Genomic DNA, 20,416 nt, shown 5'->3' with positions numbered 1-20,416 from the left:
ATATTCTGTTGGGAGCCACCCAGAGTGGATGGGGAAACCCAGCCAGATGGGCGGGGTATAAATAAATAAATAAATTGTTGTTGCTGCTGCTGCTGTTGTTGTTACACCTGCCGTGGCTGACAACAGCCAGCTACTATTCTGAAAAGCAACTGGATGTATTTCCTTTCTGACTTCAGTGCCCTACACAAGTTTGTTCTCAGGTTGCTAGGCGGAAAACATCTTTTATCCCAAGCCATATAACTAGGAAGTAACTCACACCGCCCCCCGCTGCCCGCTGCCCAACAATCCATCCACATAAAACACTATCATTCAGAAACTACTTAGAAAGAGGAAACTTTTTTTATTTTAATAGGTGAGGAACAATGATAGAAGGGAAGCACAGGGAAGCTTCAGGTGGCGCTGGGGGCCACATAAGAAACCGCAGGCTGTGTTTTGAAAGCCCTACCTGTATCTTCCCCAGCACTCCCGTGCTCTCCATCCTGCTGGCCACATTGACTGTGTTCCCCCAAATATCATATTGGGGTTTCTGGGCTCCAATCACTCCTGCCACAACCGGTCCATGGTTTATACCTGAAAAAGAGATACCATAGAGGTTGGGGACACCGATATACAGTGGATTAAAGACTGCATACCTATGGTCAGCAAGTATTATTAATTAATTATTTTTAAGGGGGGGCTGGTGGAAATTTAGCAAGGGCTTGGGGGTCATTCTGGGCCAAATGTAATCAGTTGGTTTTTTGTGTGGCCCTCTACATCTGCTAGGATGCGGGTGGCACTGTGGTCTAAACCACAGAGCCTAGGGCTTGCCAATCAGAAGGTCGGCGGTTCGAATCCCCGCAACGGGGTGAGCTCCCGTTGCACAGTCCCTGCTCCTGCCAACCTAGCAGTTCGAAAGCACGTCAAAATGCAAGTAGATAAATAGGTACCACTCCAGCGGGAAGGTAAACAGCGTTTCCATGCGCTGCTCTGGTTCGCCAGAAGTGGCTTAGTCATGCTGGCCACATGACCGGGAAGCTGTCTGTGGACAAACACCAGCTCCCTCGGCCAGTAAAGCGAGCTGAGCGCCACAACCCTAGAGTCATTTGCAACTGGACTTAACAGTCAGGGGTCCCTTTACCTTTACACATCTGCTGCTGCCTCCTCCATTGCCTTCACAACTGAAATGACAGGCAGGTGTGCCAGCCTATCAAACACTGATCTATTAATCCTGCCCTTTCCCCATCTTCTCAGGGAGAGGCCGGCACACTCCCCTCCTTGAATCCTTACGATCACTTTGTGGGTCTTTAGGACAAAAGTGGGGAAGTAGCAGTCCTCCACATGTTGAATCGCAACTCCCATCAGCCCAAACTAGAATGACAGGGATAATGGGAGTCATAGTCCAACACATTTGAAGGGCTCCTGGTTGGGGGAAGGCTATCCCAGGCCTGTGGAGCAATGTTCAAAACAGTTTATAGCCTCCGTATTGTGTATGGAATGCCTCCCTTCCATTTTCTGCAGGGCTGCTAAAACCCACCCCTGGTTTAGCAGTTTATTCATTACTTTACTTTGCAGCACTGGGTTGGGGAAGGGAGGTTTCTTGGTGACAGCATAGGCACCAGCCAGCAAGTGCTGTGCACACTGCCAGTTTCTGCTAGAATGGGGATCGGGGAACTGGACCTGGACCTGACCAGCAAACCGCCCACCTTTCAGTCACCTGATACCATAATGATGTCAGGTGATGATGACATGGTTCAAAGGAGGTTGCTGTAAGCTGCCAATCAGCCACTTGGTGGTCGCAGCAACTGCTTTCTGTGCCAAAGAGCTGATTGTTGCTGGGAGCATATCTTCACAGAGGCTCCTTGTCGTTGCTGATCAGCTGATCAGCAGTTCCAGGAATCGGTTTGAAGTGTCAGCAGGGAGGGAAATGCTCTGAAACGCAGAACATTTTTCCTTCCGCAGAAAAGAACAGCTTGCATTCTAAGCCCTGGGGGAAGAGCTTTGAATGGACACTGCTTTCTGTGGAAAGGCGGGGGAGATTTTAGTAGTCCTCCCCTTTTCTCAGAAAGCAGCTTGCATTCAAAGCACTGGAGGAAGCTCTTTGAATGTTTCCTGCAGCCCCCTCAGTTGCACAAGGTGGTTTCCGATGGGGAATCCTCTAGCACAGCTGATCCCATCAGATGGTTGGGGCTTTGCCTGTGCAGGGTTCTCTATAACCACTGACGATTGTTGGCGCTTTGAAGCCTCAAAAGTCAACTGATAATCTGGACTTTGAATCATTTTGCTGCATTCACCCTTCTTGGTCCTGCCACAGACCTCAGACGTAGGAGGAAAGTGGGTGTGACTTGGTCAAAATGGCCTGGCAGGACAAATGGGCCTTGGGGCCAGATGTTCCTCACCCCAGTACTAGAGTTGATGTTTAAATCCCTTAAATGATGGGGCCCCCAAATATCTGGAAGACCGCCTCCTTCCCTGAAGACCCTCTCAGGTGTTGAGTTTGACAGAGGAAACCCCATTGGTAGTTCCTCCATCCTCAAGGCAGCCCAGGAGAGGACATTCTCTGTGGCAGCTCCATAGATGTGGAACTCCCTCCCCACAGCGGTGCATCTGGAGCCTTCATTATACAGCTTTCAGAGAATGCTGAAGACATGCCTCTTTACCCTGGCTTTCCATGCTTGCAGGTGTATGTTTTTAGGAGCCACCTAATTGTATGGTTGTAAATTGTTGCAGATTGTTCTGGGACCAGAGAGTGAATGATAAATAAATCAACAACAACTCATCAAAGAGAAGAATAAGTGCATTTAAATGCTATATAAATGCATATATATAAAGGTAAAGGTACCCCTACCCGTACGGGCCAGTCTTGACAGACTCTGGGGTTGTGCGCCCATCTCACTCAAGAGGCCGGGGGCCAGCGCTGTCCAGAGACACTTCCGGGTCACGTGGCCAGCGTGACAAAGCTGCATCTGGCGAGCCAGCGCAGCACACGGAACGCCGTTTACCTTCCCGCTGGTAAGCGGTCCCTATTTATCTACTTGCACCCGGGGGTGCTTTCGAACTGCTAGGTTGGCAGGCGCTGGGACCGAGCAGCGGGAGCGCACCCCGCCGTGGGGATTCGAACCGCCGACCTTTCGATCAGCAAGTCCTAGGCGCTGAGGCTTTTACCCACAGCGCCACCCGCGTGTATATATATATATATATATATATATATATATATATATATATACTGTGTTTGTCTTTATCAAACGTAATAATTTGTCTCTGTCACATGCTGAATTCGTGGCTGGGGTCAGGGGTGCAAATTCCTGGGGTCCAACCCTTTCGGGGGGGCAATAAATTTTGGGGGGGGTCAGGCCCCCCACATTAAAAAAAATCAGGGCCAAGTGCAGAGCTGTGTGTGGCAGGGCATCAGTGGCCAACTCCTTCTCCTCCTGCCGCAGAGGGGAAGGAGGGGAAAGCGGCCCACGGCCGGTGGAGGTGGCAGAAGGAGGCGAAAGAGGAGCCACTTCCGGCCATTGAAGGCATACTGCTACCATGCTCGGCTCTGCCCCCTGGCTCCTCCTATGTCCTGACACGATGTCATGATGTCATGCATGTGACATCACATGCAATGCTACACACGTGATGTTGCCCTTGCTCCAACCTCCCTCACAAGTTGGCGCCTCTGACTGAGGTGGTATTTGAAGAGGAGTCTTCTCAGCTCCCGCTTGTCTCACTCACCCACACGAAGCTTGAAACTGTTGAAAGAGTGTTTGTTGATCATGTCTAGCTTGGCTGCCAGAGCCATGGCAAATTCCACCATCGTCCCCAGGTGAGTGTAGCTCCTCTCAGTGTCCTGCAGGGACCACCCAGAAAGGAAAAGAAAAACATGTGTCAATAGGTGAATGCAAAATTAAAGACTAAGAGGAGAGGAGCCTAACCGATACAGTCTTTAAAAAAACCTGACCATACAAATTCAGACAAGAAAAGTTGACTGACATTCCACCTGGCTTCCTCCGACTCGGAGAAAGAAGTCTTTGGCCTCGAGACAACAAAGCTGTTGGACTGGCTTGAACTAACAGCTGTTGGCTTCCTTCCCTTCCAGAATTGTCTCCATTATAAGCCATCCCAATTGGCTGTATCAGGAGTGAGGCGGCAAGGCCCACTCCAATTCATGCCGTTCACAGGACAGACTGATGCCGAGTGAGGCACTCCTCAGACATCGCCAGCACTGGGTTGGAGAGCATGAGATATTTCATACATGGGTAAGGACTGGCTCAGGGACTTATGGGAACCCTATCAATGGCAATTTGTGCAGAGTTGAATCGACAGGTTTGTATAGCATGGCCCAAAGAAAAAATGAAGTGTAAACGACAGGAGAAAAACAAAAACAAACTACCCTCATATTCTTTGTGATTATCTCCAGAACAGGAACCAATTCAGCAAACACGCATTGTTACAAAACAGCAAAAAAAAAAGGGGGGGTTGTGTATGTAGTGTCAATGCTGATATGGCACTGTGATCCAGCATTGTAGCCATATTCTCACCATGGTGCCCATTTCTGAAAATAGAGCATTTCAGGTGATACCCACAAAAGTCTTGGATGGCGGCTAAAATAGGGTTTCATATGATAACAGAATCTGTATATGTGGCCAACAGCAGGTGGAAGATATTTCATATTCCTTGTTAATCTGCCCTTTGCATAGGGACTGATTCCTGAAACCTTCGCTAATTCCTGGAAGCAGGTTTACTACGGCAGAAACGGCTCACTTTCTTCTGGGTTACGCTAACTGTTTTGTGACGTATAAAGTGGGGCTTTATGCTCTGGTCGCAAGAAAGATAACAAAGGGAGAGATAGACAATATTGCAAGAAGTTGTGCTGGAGATTCAGAGGTTTAACGGAAGTTTAGCTGGGGATGAGTTAGCAGATGATACTTTTGAACTCTGACTCCCTTGTGTTAAACCCTTGACATCTTGTGTTGTGTAATTGTTGTATGCTGCATGTTGGGATTTGCAGTTTGTCAAACGGTAAGGAAATTGTTATAGCATTTGGTTAAAACTCTCTTTGATTGATGGATTGATATGGGTTGCGATGCATGGGAGGGGGGTAAAAAAATCATATATATATATATATATATATATATATATATATATATACACACACACACACACACACACACATTATTTCAAATACATACAAAGGCAACAAATAATCATCATCTCACAAAAACGCCTATTGGTTTTGGCACAGCAAAGCATATTTTGATCATATCTGCGGAAGTTATTTACCAAGCTACACATCATTTGTGTCAAGCGGAAAGCCGGTTTTGTGGTTTGACATGAAACTGCATTTTCATTATTTTCATTAAGCTGTGGGAACAAAGACACTAACTTCCCAGCAGGAGGGAGACAACACAACCTTGGAATTTGGTTGCAGTGAACTCAAGTATATAAAATCAATCAAGGGACCAAGGACCAAGGAAAGCTGTGGAAGCGTTAGAAAACTGGGGGTTCTCTAGCCCCCAAACAATGAAATGAAGATGTTCATCTTGTCAGGAGACCTGTCTTCTGAGGCCTATGAGCACTTTTAGATTTTTAAGCAAGTGCCACTGGTGTTACAAACTCTGGTCACTTTGCTTTTCTACAGAATCTAAGCAGATGAGAGCCAGTGTGGTGTAGTGGTTAAGAGTGATAGTCTCGTAATCTGGTGAACCGGGTTTGATTCCCTGCTCCTCCACATGCAGCTGCTGGCTGACCTTGGGCCAGTCACACTTCTCTGAAGTCTCTCAGCCCCACTCACCTCACAGAGTGTTTGTTGTGGGGGAGGAAGGGAATGGAGAATGTTAGCCGCTTTGAGACTCCTTAAAGGGAGTGAAAGGCGGGATATCAAATCCAAACTCCTCCTCCTCTTCTTCTTCAGATATTAGGTGGCCATCTGTCATGTATGATCAAGCTGAGATTCCTTCATTGCAGGGGTTGGACTTGCTGAAACTCAAGATCCCTTCCAACACTACAATTCTATGGGAAGGTATATTGCAGCTACAGAAGCATGCAGAGAGGTTGCCTGGCTGGATCAACTCATTAAGGACTTTGGGTTGGTGAGCAAGGTACCTGTTAAGCTGCTAGAGGATAATCAAAGTTGCATGAAGCTATCTCTGAGTGAGAAGTTCCACGCAAGAACTAAGCATATTGGGGTGAGGTACCACTACATTCGTGAAATGATTCAGAGCGGACTTGTGGAACAATCTTATGGCAGCACCAAAGAGATGACTGCTGACATCCTGACAAAGCCCCTGCCAAAAGAAAGTTTCCAGAATGTACGTGTAAAGCTGGGACTCTGGGTGGTTGATTTAAGTTGTTTACTTTTGTTGATGTTGTACTGCCTAAGAAGGGGTATGTGGGATGTAAAGGTGAAGTCAAGTGCAACATTCCAACAGAGGACTAATGGCCTCCATGTTCTAACCGGTCACTGTGACAACCAGTTTGTTGGTTGCTGGTAGTTTTGAAAGATAACTGCTCCATTGCAGTCACCTCAGGACCAACTTCCCTCTGGTATAGTTTTATTTGCTTGTTATGTAACCTAAGCCTGCCTTCAGGTACAGTTCTGTAAACCTGAATGAATCTGAGAGTAAAAAAGTTTTATATTAACATGAATCAGATTCGTGTGTGTATTCTTCAAGAGGGATTCAAAGGGATTTTTAACCAGGAAGGCATCTTTATTCGTAGAACTCAGAGGAGTCAGCAACAAGCTGATCGCTGCATAAACTTATAAAGAGGTTTGTTTAACTCTGCTAAAGTAAACCTTCCCACAAATTCTATGATTCTTTGATTCTATCCAACAGATTCCAGATCCAACAGAATTACAGTGGTACCTCGGGTTAAGTACCTAATTCGTTCCGAAGGTCCGTTCTTAACCTGAAACTGTTCTTAACCTGAAGCACCACTTTAGCTAATAGGGCCTTCCACCATCGCTGTCCCGCCGGAGCACGATTTCTGTTCTCATCCTGAAGCAAAGTTTTTAACCCGAGGTACTATTTCTGGGTTAGCGGAGTCTGTAACCTGAAGCATCTGTAACCTGAAGCATATGTAACCCGAGGTACCACTGTAATATGTCTTGAAAAGCACATGGAGCTCAGAGAGGCAATGGGAAAGAATGTCAGCCTTCCAAGTTCCTCCTTCAGCACTACGATGTACCTATCAAGGGACAAAGAGGTAACTACCACCACAACCTCATAACTAAAGAGCAGGGGAGGGTTCATGCGCATTGGAGGGCAATCTCAATGGCACTACTGGGTTCATGAGAGCCACACTGGTGACCCGTGGTGCACATAGTTAACACGAGTGTAAGTGGTCTTGCGAAGCCACCCCATGGAATCACATACCCTCCAACCTGGAAGTGTGAAAAACCGGGATGCACATCTTCTGGAGGGGTGTGCTCCTATGTGAGTCACATGACCCCTGCAAGATTGCGGCCCCCAAGATGTGCTTTCTTTGGGACCATGCCCTTGCATGAGAGCACAGTGCCCCAAAATGGCCGCCATGCTGTTGTACGAAAAAATGGGATGTCCCAGTTACCAGGACAGGTTGTTGTTGTTGTTATATTTGTACCCCACCCCACCTCCAATCTGACTGGGTTGAGGAGTATGGGATCAGGGTGCCACAGGCAGATTTGTGAACAAAAGAGTCATGCCAAAGAAAGGAGGGCCTCACCTGTTGGTTATCCTGTCCAGCCACCACATTTAAGCCAGTGGCTGCCATGTAAGTGCTGCCGATGGTCTTAATCTTCTCCACCCCACTGAATTTGGGCTTCAGGAGGAGCTGTTGAAAGAGAGACAGGAAGAAGGCTTGTTTCAATGGTTATCAACTTGAGAACATTCCTGTTGGATCACAACAGCCTTTGCCAACACGGTTTCCCCTCAGACATTTTGGATGGCAACTCCTATCAGCTGCTATCATCGGAAGGCATTTGGGCGTAAAAGCAGTATGCAGTGGTACCTCGGGTTAAGTACTTAATTCGTTCCGGAGGTCCATACTTAACCTGAAACTGTTCTTAACCTGAAGCACCAGTTTAGCTAATGGGGCCTCCTGCTGCCGCTGCACGATTTCTGTTCTCATCCTGAAGCAAAGTTCTTAACCTGAAGCACTATTTCTGGGTTAGCGGAGTCTGTAACCTGAAGCGTATGCAACCTGAAGTGTATGTAACCTGAGGTACCTCTGTATAAGCCCTGACAAAAAAAAAAGTTGACAATAGGACCCCTGGAGGGGATGGTGGGAAGCCTAGAGATTCGGAGTAATCTTTATATAGGAAATCTATTTTGTATTGTTGTAACTCTACACTTGTAAAATCAAATTTAAAAAATTTAGAAAAGGAAAGCTGTTTAAGCAACAATAGCAACAACATTTAAATGAAGACTAGAACTCCTGATACCTCATCGAAGTCGGCTATGATCTCGTTGAGTAGCCGAAGGCATTCGAGTCCTTCATGGTTTACGTTCGATTCAGAGTAAAATTCTTTGAAGTCTGGGATGGAGGCGAAGAGGACACAGACGCAGTCATAAGACTGGTGGTAAAGATCCTGCTTCGGGAGAAAGATGGGGTGGGGGGGCATTATCAGACCTCAGCAGGCAGGGCAACCCTTAAAAATTCATGACATGGAGGCAAATTCCCCACCCACCCAATCTCTTCATTTATACATTACTTTTCTATGCCACTTTTCCTTCAAGGAGCTCATGGTGGTGCACAAAACATAATTCTCCCCTCTCTCTCCATTTTATCCTCTCAACAGCCCTGTGAGGTAGGTCAGACTAAGTGACTGGCCCTAGAGTGGAGGCTTCGGCCTTCGTCTCCCGAGTCCTACACTCCAGCCACTGCTCCAGCATTTGGGCATGTAGTGGTCTCAAGCAACCTTATAATAACCAATTCTTTCCTCTAGGGTGGGTAGTGGGAGGTAACAGGGGGCAGCATTCAGAATATGTGAATTCTTATCACATAAAATAAATATTGCATTGAATACATTGAAGGCAAAATGCTGACAAAATGCTATGGCTTAATGGAATTCCGAAATCAGATTTATTGTGAAATTCTGTATTTGGCTATATGATTTATTATATCTGTATCTATAGATCTGTCTTTATAGTTTTTCAATGAAATTGGAAAGAAAGAAAGAAAGAAAGAAAGAAAGAAAGAAAGAAAGAAAGAAAGAAAGAAAGAAAACCATACAAGTACAGAGATTATATATCATATCTGTATACAGAATTCATGAAAAGAAAAAGAGGAACAAGTCATGTCAATTCATAGAGTCTCTTCAAAAACCAGCATATGAAGCAGAGGGTTTTAAAGCTTCAGAGGTAGAATTTTTTAAAAAGTCAGAAATGGAAACCACACATTTCCATACATGTCTGCTTACATTATGAGTCAGCTTCTCCATTGATGCCAGATACAATTTTGCCAGTTCAATTCTCAATGGAAAAGACCATCTGTGTTACTGTCATTCTAGCGACAGCTATTTTTAAATGACTGTTCTAAACTATTTCATGCAAACCACATAGATTTTTTTGATACAGTGACACTTAAATCTTGCCAACTAAATAAACAAACAAACTGCAGTTGGGTCCTCACATCATTTATTATCTCCAGGAAAATAATATTTACATTTCATTTTTTATTTGTTCAGGACCCAGTCTGAAGTTTTGGAAATTATCACAGAGTGATTTTTTTTGAGGTTATGCAGAGTTTCGATATCTGTAAGTTTGCAATTGACCTAAATATTAAATTTTTGTGGACCTCCTCTTGAAATGCAGTGATAAGCACTGCAACCTAGTCACTCGTACAACGAAGAGGGTTAATGCCTCCACTGATTTTCTCAGAGGTCCCTTTGGATTGGACTGTTTTGGTACCAAAGCATTTCTGGTCTTTGGGCTTAGACACCCCTTTATTTATTCTCCCAGAGTGGGCTCTTTAGTAAGACCTCCTTTCACAAGTCGTCTTCCCTTGGGGCTTTGGCCATCAAGCTTCAAGACTCACCTCATTGCGCCGGTTCTGGCGAATGAACTGCTGAGCTACATCAGCAGGAAGCACATTCTCCAGCAAGACACGGTTGAGGTTCTCCATGGTTTCAATCTCCTCACGTTCTTCCTTGAACTTCTTCTTCCAGAGGAAATCTAGACGGCAGTAATATTCATTCTGAGAGACAGGGATGGGGAGAGAAAGACAAAGGGAGATTAAGAAGGGAGGGTAAAGGCTGAAGGATACCCCTTTGATATTAATAATAATTATTGATTATTAATACTCCACCCATCCGGCTAGGTTTCCCCAGCTTCTCTGGGCTGCTCCCAACAGAGTATTAAAAACACAGTAAAACGATTTACCCACTCTGGAAGAATGGCAGATGAAAGTGATGGACTATATGGAGTTGGCAGAAATGACTGGCAGAATCCGAGACCAGGGAGAAGAGTTGGTGGAAGAAGATTGGAAAAAATTTAAAGTATATTTACAAAAACATTGCAAAATTAATGAATGTTAAAATGATGTTGGTTTGAAATCAAGTGGCCTTAGCAACAAGGTTAACAAGAATATGTAAAAATGGATTGATAATGGACGAAAATATAAAGTTATAACATGTTGAGATATTGAGTTAAGTTAAAAGAAAGAGGGTAAGGATTTGCTGATTTAATTATGTGAATGGGAATACAAAAAAGGGAGGTGTGAGGAGGTCAGGGAAATAAGCTAAGGAAAATTTAAAAAATTTGAAAAACTGATTTGTTTTTAATTTTTTTGGTTTATTTATTTTTCTTGTTTTTTTTATCGTGTTTTATGCATTTTTGCATTTTTTGTATTTTCTTTTTTTGTTTTTTCCGTATTCTTTTTATTTTGTAATCTTTGTCTTTTTATAAAACTTTAATAAATATCTTTTAAAAAATAAAATAAAAACACAGTAAAACATAGGGACGTGGGTGGCGCTGTGGGTTAAACCACTGAGCCTCTTGGGCTTGCCGATCGAAAGGTTGGCGGTTCGAATCCCCACGACAGGGTGAGCTCCCGTTGTTCAGTCCTAGCTTCTGCCAACCTAGCAGTTCAAAAGCACAAAGTGCAAGTAGATAAATAGGTACCGCTCTGGCGGGAAGGTAAACAATGTTTCTGTGCGCTGCTCTGGTTCCGCCAGAAGCAGCTTAGTCATGCTGGCCACATGATCCGGAAAAACTGTCTGCGGAAGCAGACAAATGCCAGCTCCCTTGGCCTTTAAAGTGAGATGAGCACGCTACCCCAGAGTCGTTCGCAACTGGACTTAATTGTCAGGGATCCCTTTAGCTTTACCTTTAAAACATCAAACATTAAAAACTTCCCTAAACAGGGTTGCCTTCAGATGTCTTCTAAAAGTCAGGTGTTTATTTCTTTGACATCTGATGGGAGGGCATTCCACACGGTGGGTGCCACTACCAAGAAGGCCCTATGCCTGGTTCCCTGTAACTTCGCTTCTTGCAGGGAGAGTACTGCCAGAAGGCCCTCAGAGCTGGACCTCAGTGTCTGGGCGATGGATGGGGATGGAGACGCTCTGTCAGGTATGCAATGCGCTTCCCAGCACTCAGCAAAAAGTCGTGCCGGCTTGATTCGCTTTTAAATATGGAGTAAACCTGAAACCTTGCCCAGTGCTACACAGAAACACAGGAAGCTGCCTTATACCCAGTAGTGTAGTCAGGGATGGGCCTATACATTTTGACACCTGAGGAGAACCGCAAAATGGCACACACCCCTCTCCACTGCCACCAGGGGAGAAGGGGCGAGTGAAGATCTACATCGTGAACAAGGGCAGAAGGGGACCAGCAGTGTCTTCCATTCACCAAGAGGCTGCTGTAGAGATGGCACTGGGGGGCTGCCAAGGAGGTAGCAGAGCTGGTATCTCTGCCACAGCAGCAGCAGCAGCAAGCAATTCATTCCTTGGAGATCTGCTGCCCCTGTAGATCCTGCCGCCTGAAGCTGTTGCCTCACCTTGTCCACTGGGTGGGCTGGCCCTGAGTGTAGCAGCAAACTCATAAGTGAAGTGTCCCTTCATGTTAGTCACAGACATGCCCACTGGCACACACACCCTTCTAGGAGTATACAATACTCTCATAATGAGACGATAATAATAATTTGTGATGCATTGCAACAATCAACGCAGATCCTCACGTGTTGCCTTTCAGCTAGATCTGTGCACACACACAGGGAAATTATGTGGAACACTCCACATGCAACAGAAGAGAAGAGAATCGTAGAATTGGAAGGGAAGCACAACTAAAGAAACCTTGACAGATGGCCATCCACATTCCACCACCTTTCGAGGTAGCCCATTCTACTTTTGAACAGCTCTGGCTGTCAGGAAGTTCTTCCTAACGTTTAGTCGGGATCTCCTTTTTGTAATCTGGATTCATTGGTGCAGATGCTTTCCTCTGTGGCATGAGAAAACAGGTTTGCTGCAACTTCCACGTGACAGCCCTTTAGATATTTGAAGATGGCTATCATATTCAATATCTTACTTTGGAGTGATTTAAGTTGTGTCTTCCCTGAAGCTCCAGAACTTGCACACCCTTCTCTTGAAAGGGAAGCACCATGTCTTTTCATTGCTCCCGAACGCTCAATTTTGGAGCATACAGAACAAGTCGCTTCCTACATGAGAGCTTCCTACATGAGAGCCAGTGTGGTGTAGTGGTTAAGAACGGTAGTCTCGTAATCTGGGGAACCGGGTTCGCATCTCCGCTCCTCCACATGCAGCTGCTGGGTGACCTTGGGCTAGTCACACTTCTTTGAAGTCTCTCAGCCCCACTCACCTCACAGAGTGTTTGTTGTGGGGGAGGAAGGGAAAGGAGAATGTTAGCCGCTTTGAGACTCCTTAAAGGGAGTGAAAGGCGGGATATCAAATCCAAACTCTTCTTCTTCTTCTACATGCCTCCTCCAGAGTGACCCTAGGAGCCAATCCTGTGTGCTTGCCTCTCCTCCTTTCGCTCTGATTGGCTCCAATCCACACAAAGTGTGAAAAGACTTATTCTCAGTGGCTAAAAGGTTCTGCTAGGAGATACTCTATTGAGACACCAGACCACTAAACCTCTGCCTATTCCAAGTCAGTCCATCTACTTCAGTACTGTAAATCCTGACTGGCAACCGCTAACCATAATTCTAGGCTGGAAACCTTTCTCAGTCCCATATGAAGATATCAGAGATTGAATCTTGGCTTGCTGCAAAAACCCTTCCCCAACTAAAAAAAAAAAAATCACATGAAGAAAAGTAATTCCATTGAGCTGCACTTCTTTCCCAAATCAAATATGCAAAGCGAGAAAACCACACCTTGGGCAGAAAGATAAGAGTCTCTACCTGGAGCTTCCACTTAAAATGCTGTTAAAGGTAAAGGTAAAGGGACCCCTGACCATTAGGTGCAGTCGTGGCCGACTCTGGGGTTGTGGTGCTCATCTCGCTTTGCTGGCCGAGGGAGCCGGCGTACAGCTTCCAGGTCATGTGGCCAGCATAACTAAGCCGCTTCTGGCGAACCAGAGCAGCACACGGAAATGCTGTTACACCACTTTAAATAACCCTCCCTCCATGAATCTGTAGCTTGTTAAGGGTGCTGAGAACTACAATTAATCACAGAGCTACAATTCCCAGAGTGGTTTAACTATCTCTAACTCTAGGAACTCTGAGAACTCTGGGAAATTTAGCTCTGTGAGATTAGGGGTCTCCTAACAACTTTCAGCACCCCTAGAAAACTACAATTCCCAGGATTCTTGGGGGGGGAGCCATGAGTGTTTAAAGTAGCATTTTAGTGATTTAAGTGCATAGTGCTGATGTGGCCTCCTTCGCTGTTCTTTCCCACTTCTACCACATGAAAAATGCTGTCAAATCCTGCTTGACTAGCATAGGCATGGACCGCAAACAATCAAACCACAATCAGAAGGGGAAGTTGCTGGGGCTGAGATGGGGGGGGGGGGAGAGAAGAGAAAGAGAGAGATGACCTAGAAGGCGACACAGGAAACAGTGGTTTCTTGCATGGCACAGCAAAGCAAACAGGCACCCAGCCCACAGCAGATGGTTGTGAAGGATGCAGTACCTAAGTAACGCCATCCTTCGTCTGCAAAATTGCTTATCCCTCGCAGCCCATATAGGACAATGCACAGACAATCCTCTGCAATGCACAAGTTGTTCCATGGAAGACATGCAGGCAATTTGGGCCAGAAAGCCAGAACCCTCCCTCCACCAACTCTTACCTAGCATAAGTTATTACATTATGGTTGCAGTAGAGGAGGGAGGTAGATGGGATGAAGGACCACCCCAACTGTAGAACTGGGAAACCTCCTTGAACTTTTCCACCCAGTCTTTGAAAGCTTGGGCTAAGAACTTGAACCTGAGCTTGCTTACGTCCTCATCCCTCCCAATCCATTTTCCTTTGCTGCTGTTGTCTTGTTTGATTGGAAGCCTGGCAGTATAGAGCGTGATCTCCACATCTCCTTTTTTAAAAAAGTTAATAGTAAGCTGTATAGATAGATGATTGTGGAGAACATATGAAGGACAGAGAAATGAGCTCTTCTTGAAATGGACGCTCGCTTTCTTCAGGGCTGATAGGAAACCAATTTACCTGCCTGGCCAGAGCCAAGAGAGTGAAGAAGAAGACGAAGAACGAGAATGCTCCCATCACCTTAGGCTCCTTCAGCACCCCAGGTCTAGAGGCAGGGGGGATTAAAAAGAAAAAGAAGAAGGGGAAGACGAGAACATCACTCTTAGGTAAGCCCTCTCCCATAATCCTCAAGGTCTCACATCTGAACCAAATATGTCCATAGGAAGCTACAATAAGAAGCACTCTCCTCAGGCATGATTCACAGGAACAAGGGCGAGTCATCTTATTTAGGGTGGGTCAGGAGTGGCTGCTTCTGGACAAATTACACCAGGTGTTGCCAAGACGGTGCCCACAGATACAATCGTGCCTTTAAGTCTTTCCCCCTGGTGCCTGCAAAGTTTTTAAACACAAGCACATACAGCCCCTTGAGGTGGCGACTTTTTCCTCCTTGAAAAGCACATAGAGCTGAAGGAGGAAGTTGGTAGAGTGGCTCTATTTCCCACTTCCTCTTTCAGCTTTCATGTGTTCATCCAGAACCAAACTGATCATGCTGTAACCAACCCAGATCAATTGGGGAGATGGAGTATATATGCACACTCAGTCCTTTTTTTCCTAAAAAAAAGGAAATGTTTAGGGGTACTCTCATTTTCCTACTCATATTGAAACACTGCCCCTCAATGAGGCCAAACTTAGATTCACAAAATGTTTAGGGGTATGTGTACCCCTGTGTGTGTCCCCCAAAAAAGCACTGTGCACCCCTCTTCTCTATTTCTTACTCTGGGGGGAGGGGGAGGAGATGGAGTCCAGAGGGAGCAGCACCCACGACACTCACTCAAAAAAGATCCTCGCTAACGTTGCAAATGGCTTTTGTAGCCTCCACTTGGTTTCTGCCTTTATGCCAGGCCGGTTCCATGAGGACTAGTTACCTGAGAGCTGTCTGGTTGGGGTAGAGGCGGGAGACGTAGCAGTCGGAGAGCCACGAGTGGGTGTGGAGGAACAGCACGTTGTAGACGACGAGGCAGAGGGTCAGCATGGTGAGCTTGAGCTCAAAGTTCATGTGGAGGAAGAGTGAGCATGAGAGGAACCCCAAGATGCAGCAGTAGATGTAATACTGGAGGGGGAAGAGAGCAGGGCAGTAGAAAACAAAGTGGTTAAAATAGAGGGCTAGATCTCACCAGCAACAGCTAGGGAAAAACAATTTCATCCAAAGGGTTACATCGGGCATAGGCAAGCTTGGCCCTCCAGATGTTTTGGGACTACAACTCCCATCATCCCTAGCTAACAGGACCAGTGGTCAGGGATGATGGGAATTGTAGTCTCAAAATATTTGGAGGGTCCAGTTTGCCTATGCCTGGGTTACATACTTACTGGCACACTGAAGAGCGAGTTAAAGCGAGCAATCTCTTGTGTGGCATTCAAGCCCCCCGTAGTCAAATTCTGAGCTTTCGAAAAGCAGGACGTCTCTGGCATGAAGAACTAATAATCCGCCCAGGAAAGGAGAGAGAAGGAGAGTTTTAGAAGGGATAAGGCAAGGCACAGATTGGCGACACACGAGGAGCACTGAGCCAAAAATGTCTCCTACCAAATTCAGCACCGCCATGGTGAGAACCACCAGGATGGTGGTGATGCCCAAAGAGACTCGCAGCCACGGCTGGGTGCAGATGCTGTCTGAGATGGCCGGGACCCAGGATAAGACTTTTGGACCTTTCAGGAAGCACTTCTGGTGCAAAAGAAGGAGTGGGGCGAAGAAAGAGTCAAGAACATCTGTTGTCCCGTTTTCTTATTTCTCCACCCTCTAATTGCTCCTAACGTTAGATTCTTAATCAGATAGCTATGAGTTTCTATTGCATCTTAGGAGCCACCTAAACATAATGGAGCAAAATTGGGTTGTGCCGATTTCATAAGCTCTATTAAGGGCATAATAAAAGCCTGCTGGATCCAGTCAATGGCCCACCTAGCGCAGCATCCTGCTCTCGCAGTGGCCAACCAGATGCATTGCTTTGCCTGGCTGTGTCCTTGCATTCTGGTAGCGCCTCCTGCTGGATGGAGGATAGGGAGGTGGGCTTAAAAAAAAAGAGGTTCCCCAACTCTGCAGTAAGGTGACACAAAGCACTGTGTGGGCAGCAAACAGAGGAGTCCCTCAACCACTGCTTTTGCACCTTAAAACCTCTTCCGCTCTGCTGGTTTCACAGGCGGCTAATTTTGATCAAAGAATCCTGCTGGCAGAAAACAGCTGAGGTCAAGCCATTTTGCTTCCTCTCAATGGTGTCCTCTCTTAGCATGGACAATACAGTTCCAGACTTCAACCCTATAAATAACTCCTGCAAGCAGGGCTACCAAGCTCCTTGTAGCAGCAGCAGGGCCCCAGGAATCCTCCAACCACAATGTTTCATCATATCCGTGCTCTGACTGCCCAGAAAAAAAAGAGAAGTGGCAAAGGGCCATAGCTCAGGTCCTGTGATTTGTTCCCTGGCATCCATCTATTCCTCCCTCCATCCAGAGAAAAACGCCCCAGCTGAAACTGCTGACAGCCAGTGTCAGCGATACTGAGCTAGATGGGCCAATGGGTTGACTGGGTGCAAGGCTGCATCCCACATTCCTTAGGGATGCTGGGAAAGTTGCTTGATGGGTGTTAGGTTGTGGGTGAACATATCAGACGACACAGCGATTCTCCAAACAGCTCTTGTTTATTCACAGGTCAGAACAGAACTGAACTGAAGGGTTCAGCCAGCCTGCTTATATAGAGCTCCACTACAACGCAACTGTAACAACTTTCTGTAACTATCCAATCACTGAACGCCACTTTCGATCCCTTATTTTGCATATGTGGAACTGAACTATCTACAGTATCCCCCTGCTGGCCCAGGGTGAGAACTTCAGTACATAACAATGGGGGGCGGGGATTGAGAAGTAAAATCAGCACGACTTACTGCCAGGTGGCCTGCAAAACAGGTGAGGAGGAGGAGGAAAAAGAGGAAGAAGGAAATTCCATAGGATATCCCCAATGCTTCTGTCCTGGGTGGAAAGAGCAGACAAGGCAACTAAACATGGCATGCATTTTGCATTTAAACTTTTTGTTCCCCTTCTGCTGATTCTGGGAAGGAGCCAGGCATTAGACCCATAGAGCTGGAATGGACCATGCAGAAGATGTCATCCAGCATCTTTCAGACACAAGAAATATGCTGTTAGGAGGGATAGAGAGCCTGTTGCCCTCCAAGTGTTGCCCTCCAAGCCCCAGCCCTCAAGGGTCATCTAGTCCAACCCCCTGCAATGCAAGACCCAGTGTGGACCTTGAACCCACAACCCTGAGATTAAGAATCTCATGCTCTACCGACTGAGCCACAGGTTCCCCATCTCTGATAGGTAGCCATTCATGCTCTACTTTAAAAATTTCTAACAAGGGAGAGTCCATCATTTCCCAAAGCTGTCTGCCACTGCTATTAAACAGCTCCTGCTGTCAGGAAGTTCTTTCTAATGCTTAGCAGAAATCCCCTTTCCTGCAGTTTGAACCCCATTCACAAAAGTACTAAAGCGTGCTTTGCACCCCTTGGCATACTCAGCATCCTACAAGCGTGTCATTTCCCACAAGGCACTGCTCACCGTTTCCAGACTTATCTGTGCCTCTATGAGGACTAGAAACTCATTCTTGGTTCCAGTCAGTGCTAGATTCAAATGAACTGCCTGCTTTGATGTTTTAAAAGGGAAGCAAGGCTTTGATCATTGCAGCCGCATGGCAGCTTTTTGCCTCAAATAGTCTAGCTCAAGAAAATGCTGTTGGACTCCAACTCCCATCAATCAGCTCCCCAAAGCACAGCCAATGGTCCAAGGATGATGGGAGTTGTAGTCCAATGTCTGGAAACACATAGGTCCCCAGCCCTGGTCTAATCTAATTTGGGGTGAACACCTAAACATACTTACTAGAAGGTAAACCCCACAGATCTCTGTCACACATAATATCCAAGTAAACACACTTATGGGTATGCTGCCCAACTTAAAAAGAAAAGCAATTCCTTCTTTCCAAAATAAGGCCGTTACAAGTGACAGATGGGGAATTCCATTGTGCCCAGAGGGAACATTTCCCCTCCAACCCTCTTTTCTACAATCTCCATTCTACAACTTTCATGGGGAGTTTGCTTTGGTTTACCATTAGCTATCACTCAAGCAGAAGAAGAGCTCTGCTGAACCTGAAAGCCTGCACACCATTTTCATCCCACTGCAAAAAGCATGTGGGGGGGGGGATTCCAGCCAGCCAGGAAGGCACAACAGGAGCAAAGGGTGATATCTCACCCTCTTATCACATTCCTGTCTCAATCCAAGTCAGGCCCCTCTATGGCTTGGGGGAGGAATTCAAGCGCATACCAGGAAATAGAGGTTTGCGCAGTGGAAGTGGTTTAAAGCGCTCTGTCACCCTAGCCCAAGAAACCCACTTTGAAAATAAAAACAGACTTTTTGTGGTTAGGAAAGTGATTGGGAAACGCATTGAAAACTGTGGGATGGACGAATGATTAAACACCCTGCAAGCAAATCTTATTGTCTTATAACTGCCCCCACAAACTACCGGTAATCAAAACAAATGTTCAATAATAATTGGATGCAGCGTCCTTCTGGACTGCTGGGGTGGTGAGGTGTTGCCCCAAGTCATTGATGGTGGATTTATACTGGACGGTCCAGACATCATTTCACTTTGTGAGATGTTCTGCAATGCTTTCCCAGCCTTTGCTGCCTGGAGGGGAATTCTTGTGCAACAAAAAGCATTACGAAAAATAAACCAGAGCAGTTATGTTATATCAAAATCACACAGGATTTCAGAAAGTTATGGGGCATGCATCAGTTTGAAAAAATACAGTATCTCTTCCCCCAAACTTCTGCAGGTGTAGACAGTATTGAAAGCTGGATAATACAGTATATAACCACCCCAATACCACCCTGAGCATCATTAATGCACAATTAAAAGAGGCATCTGGCGGGCTAAGTAGTCTAACTGCTGCATAAGCTTTGTGCAAGCAAATCAGGATGCATGCTCAATAAACAGGTCATCTAGGGGAACCTTTAAAAAAAAGTAACCAGCTATGCAAACAAGGGATAGTTCTAAATCCCTAACCCCAAAAGGCAAAGTCTTCACATGCTTTGGGGTAAAGTTCTGCCTGCATAAATAACTCACCCACCCATCCTCTCCTCACCCTCTTCCTGCTTACTTGTAAACCACGAGGATCTGGATGAGAAAGTTGGAGAGGAAAACCAGGAAGGTGCAGGCCGTGTAGTAATTAAAAGATGGGAGCGCAGAGAGACGATACTGGAGAAGGCAAAGAGAGAGAACCCAGGATGAGCAACTGTGAAAACAGGGGCAAGGGCTGCTCAGCACAACATCCCCACTTCGTTCTGCATCATTTTCTGTGGGAATGTTGTGGATAGTAAAGGTAAAGGTACCCCTGCCCGTACGGGCCAGTCTTGCCAGACTCTAGGGTTGTGCGCTCATCTCACTCTATAGGCCGGGAGCCAGCGCTGTCCGGAGACACTTCCGGGCCACGTGGCCAGCGTGACAAGCTGCATCTGGAGAGCCAGCGCAGCACACGGAACGCCGTTTACCTTCCTGCTGGTAAGCAGTCCCTATTTATCTACTTGCACCCGGGGGTGCTTTCAAACTGCTAGGTTGGCAGGCTCTGGGACCGAACGACGGGAGCGCACCCCGCCGCGGGGATTCGAACCGCCGACCATGCGATCGGCAAGTCCTAGGCACTGAGGTTTTACCCACAGCGCCACCCGCGTCCCTTGTGGATAGTAGGAGAGGACATATTGATGAAATATTATATTTCCTCACTCACGCTAGTGAGTCAGTAGCAGAGTACATTCCCCAGTATATTGCAGGAAGCTAGTTGGTAGATT

General features: G+C 46.3%; 1 protein-coding gene across 4 annotated transcripts in view; it reads right to left on the bottom strand.

Annotated features, from left to right (window-relative positions):
* The window catches only part of ADCY4 (adenylate cyclase 4), a 67,112-nt gene that overhangs the window by 2,591 nt on the left and 44,105 nt on the right, over positions 1-20,416 (bottom strand). For 3 of the 4 annotated variants that reach the window (XM_053361457.1, XM_053361455.1, XM_053361456.1), the window contains exons 15-25: positions 19,729-19,826; positions 17,464-17,548; positions 16,116-16,253; positions 15,902-16,009; positions 15,460-15,644; positions 14,555-14,639; positions 9,979-10,137; positions 8,384-8,533; positions 7,666-7,773; positions 3,697-3,811; positions 446-570 (exon numbers count right to left, since the gene is read on the bottom strand). In XM_053361457.1, the coding sequence (XP_053217432.1) occupies positions 446-570; positions 3,697-3,811; positions 7,666-7,773; positions 8,384-8,533; positions 9,979-10,137; positions 14,555-14,639; positions 15,460-15,644; positions 15,902-16,009; positions 16,116-16,253; positions 17,464-17,548; positions 19,729-19,826 (1,356 nt within the window). The remainder of the gene's footprint in view (positions 1-445; positions 571-3,696; positions 3,812-7,665; positions 7,774-8,383; positions 8,534-9,978; positions 10,138-14,554; positions 14,640-15,459; positions 15,645-15,901; positions 16,010-16,115; positions 16,254-17,463; positions 17,549-19,728; positions 19,827-20,416) is intronic. The other variant, XM_053361458.1, reaches the window with a different exon arrangement.

The sequence above is a fragment of the Podarcis raffonei genome, chromosome 13, assembly GCF_027172205.1.
Source record: "Podarcis raffonei isolate rPodRaf1 chromosome 13, rPodRaf1.pri, whole genome shotgun sequence".
In the NCBI taxonomy this organism is placed as follows: Eukaryota; Metazoa; Chordata; class Lepidosauria; order Squamata; family Lacertidae; genus Podarcis; species Podarcis raffonei.
The sequence above is the reverse complement of the archived record's forward strand: the minus strand, read 5'-3'. Positions and strand labels throughout refer to the sequence as shown.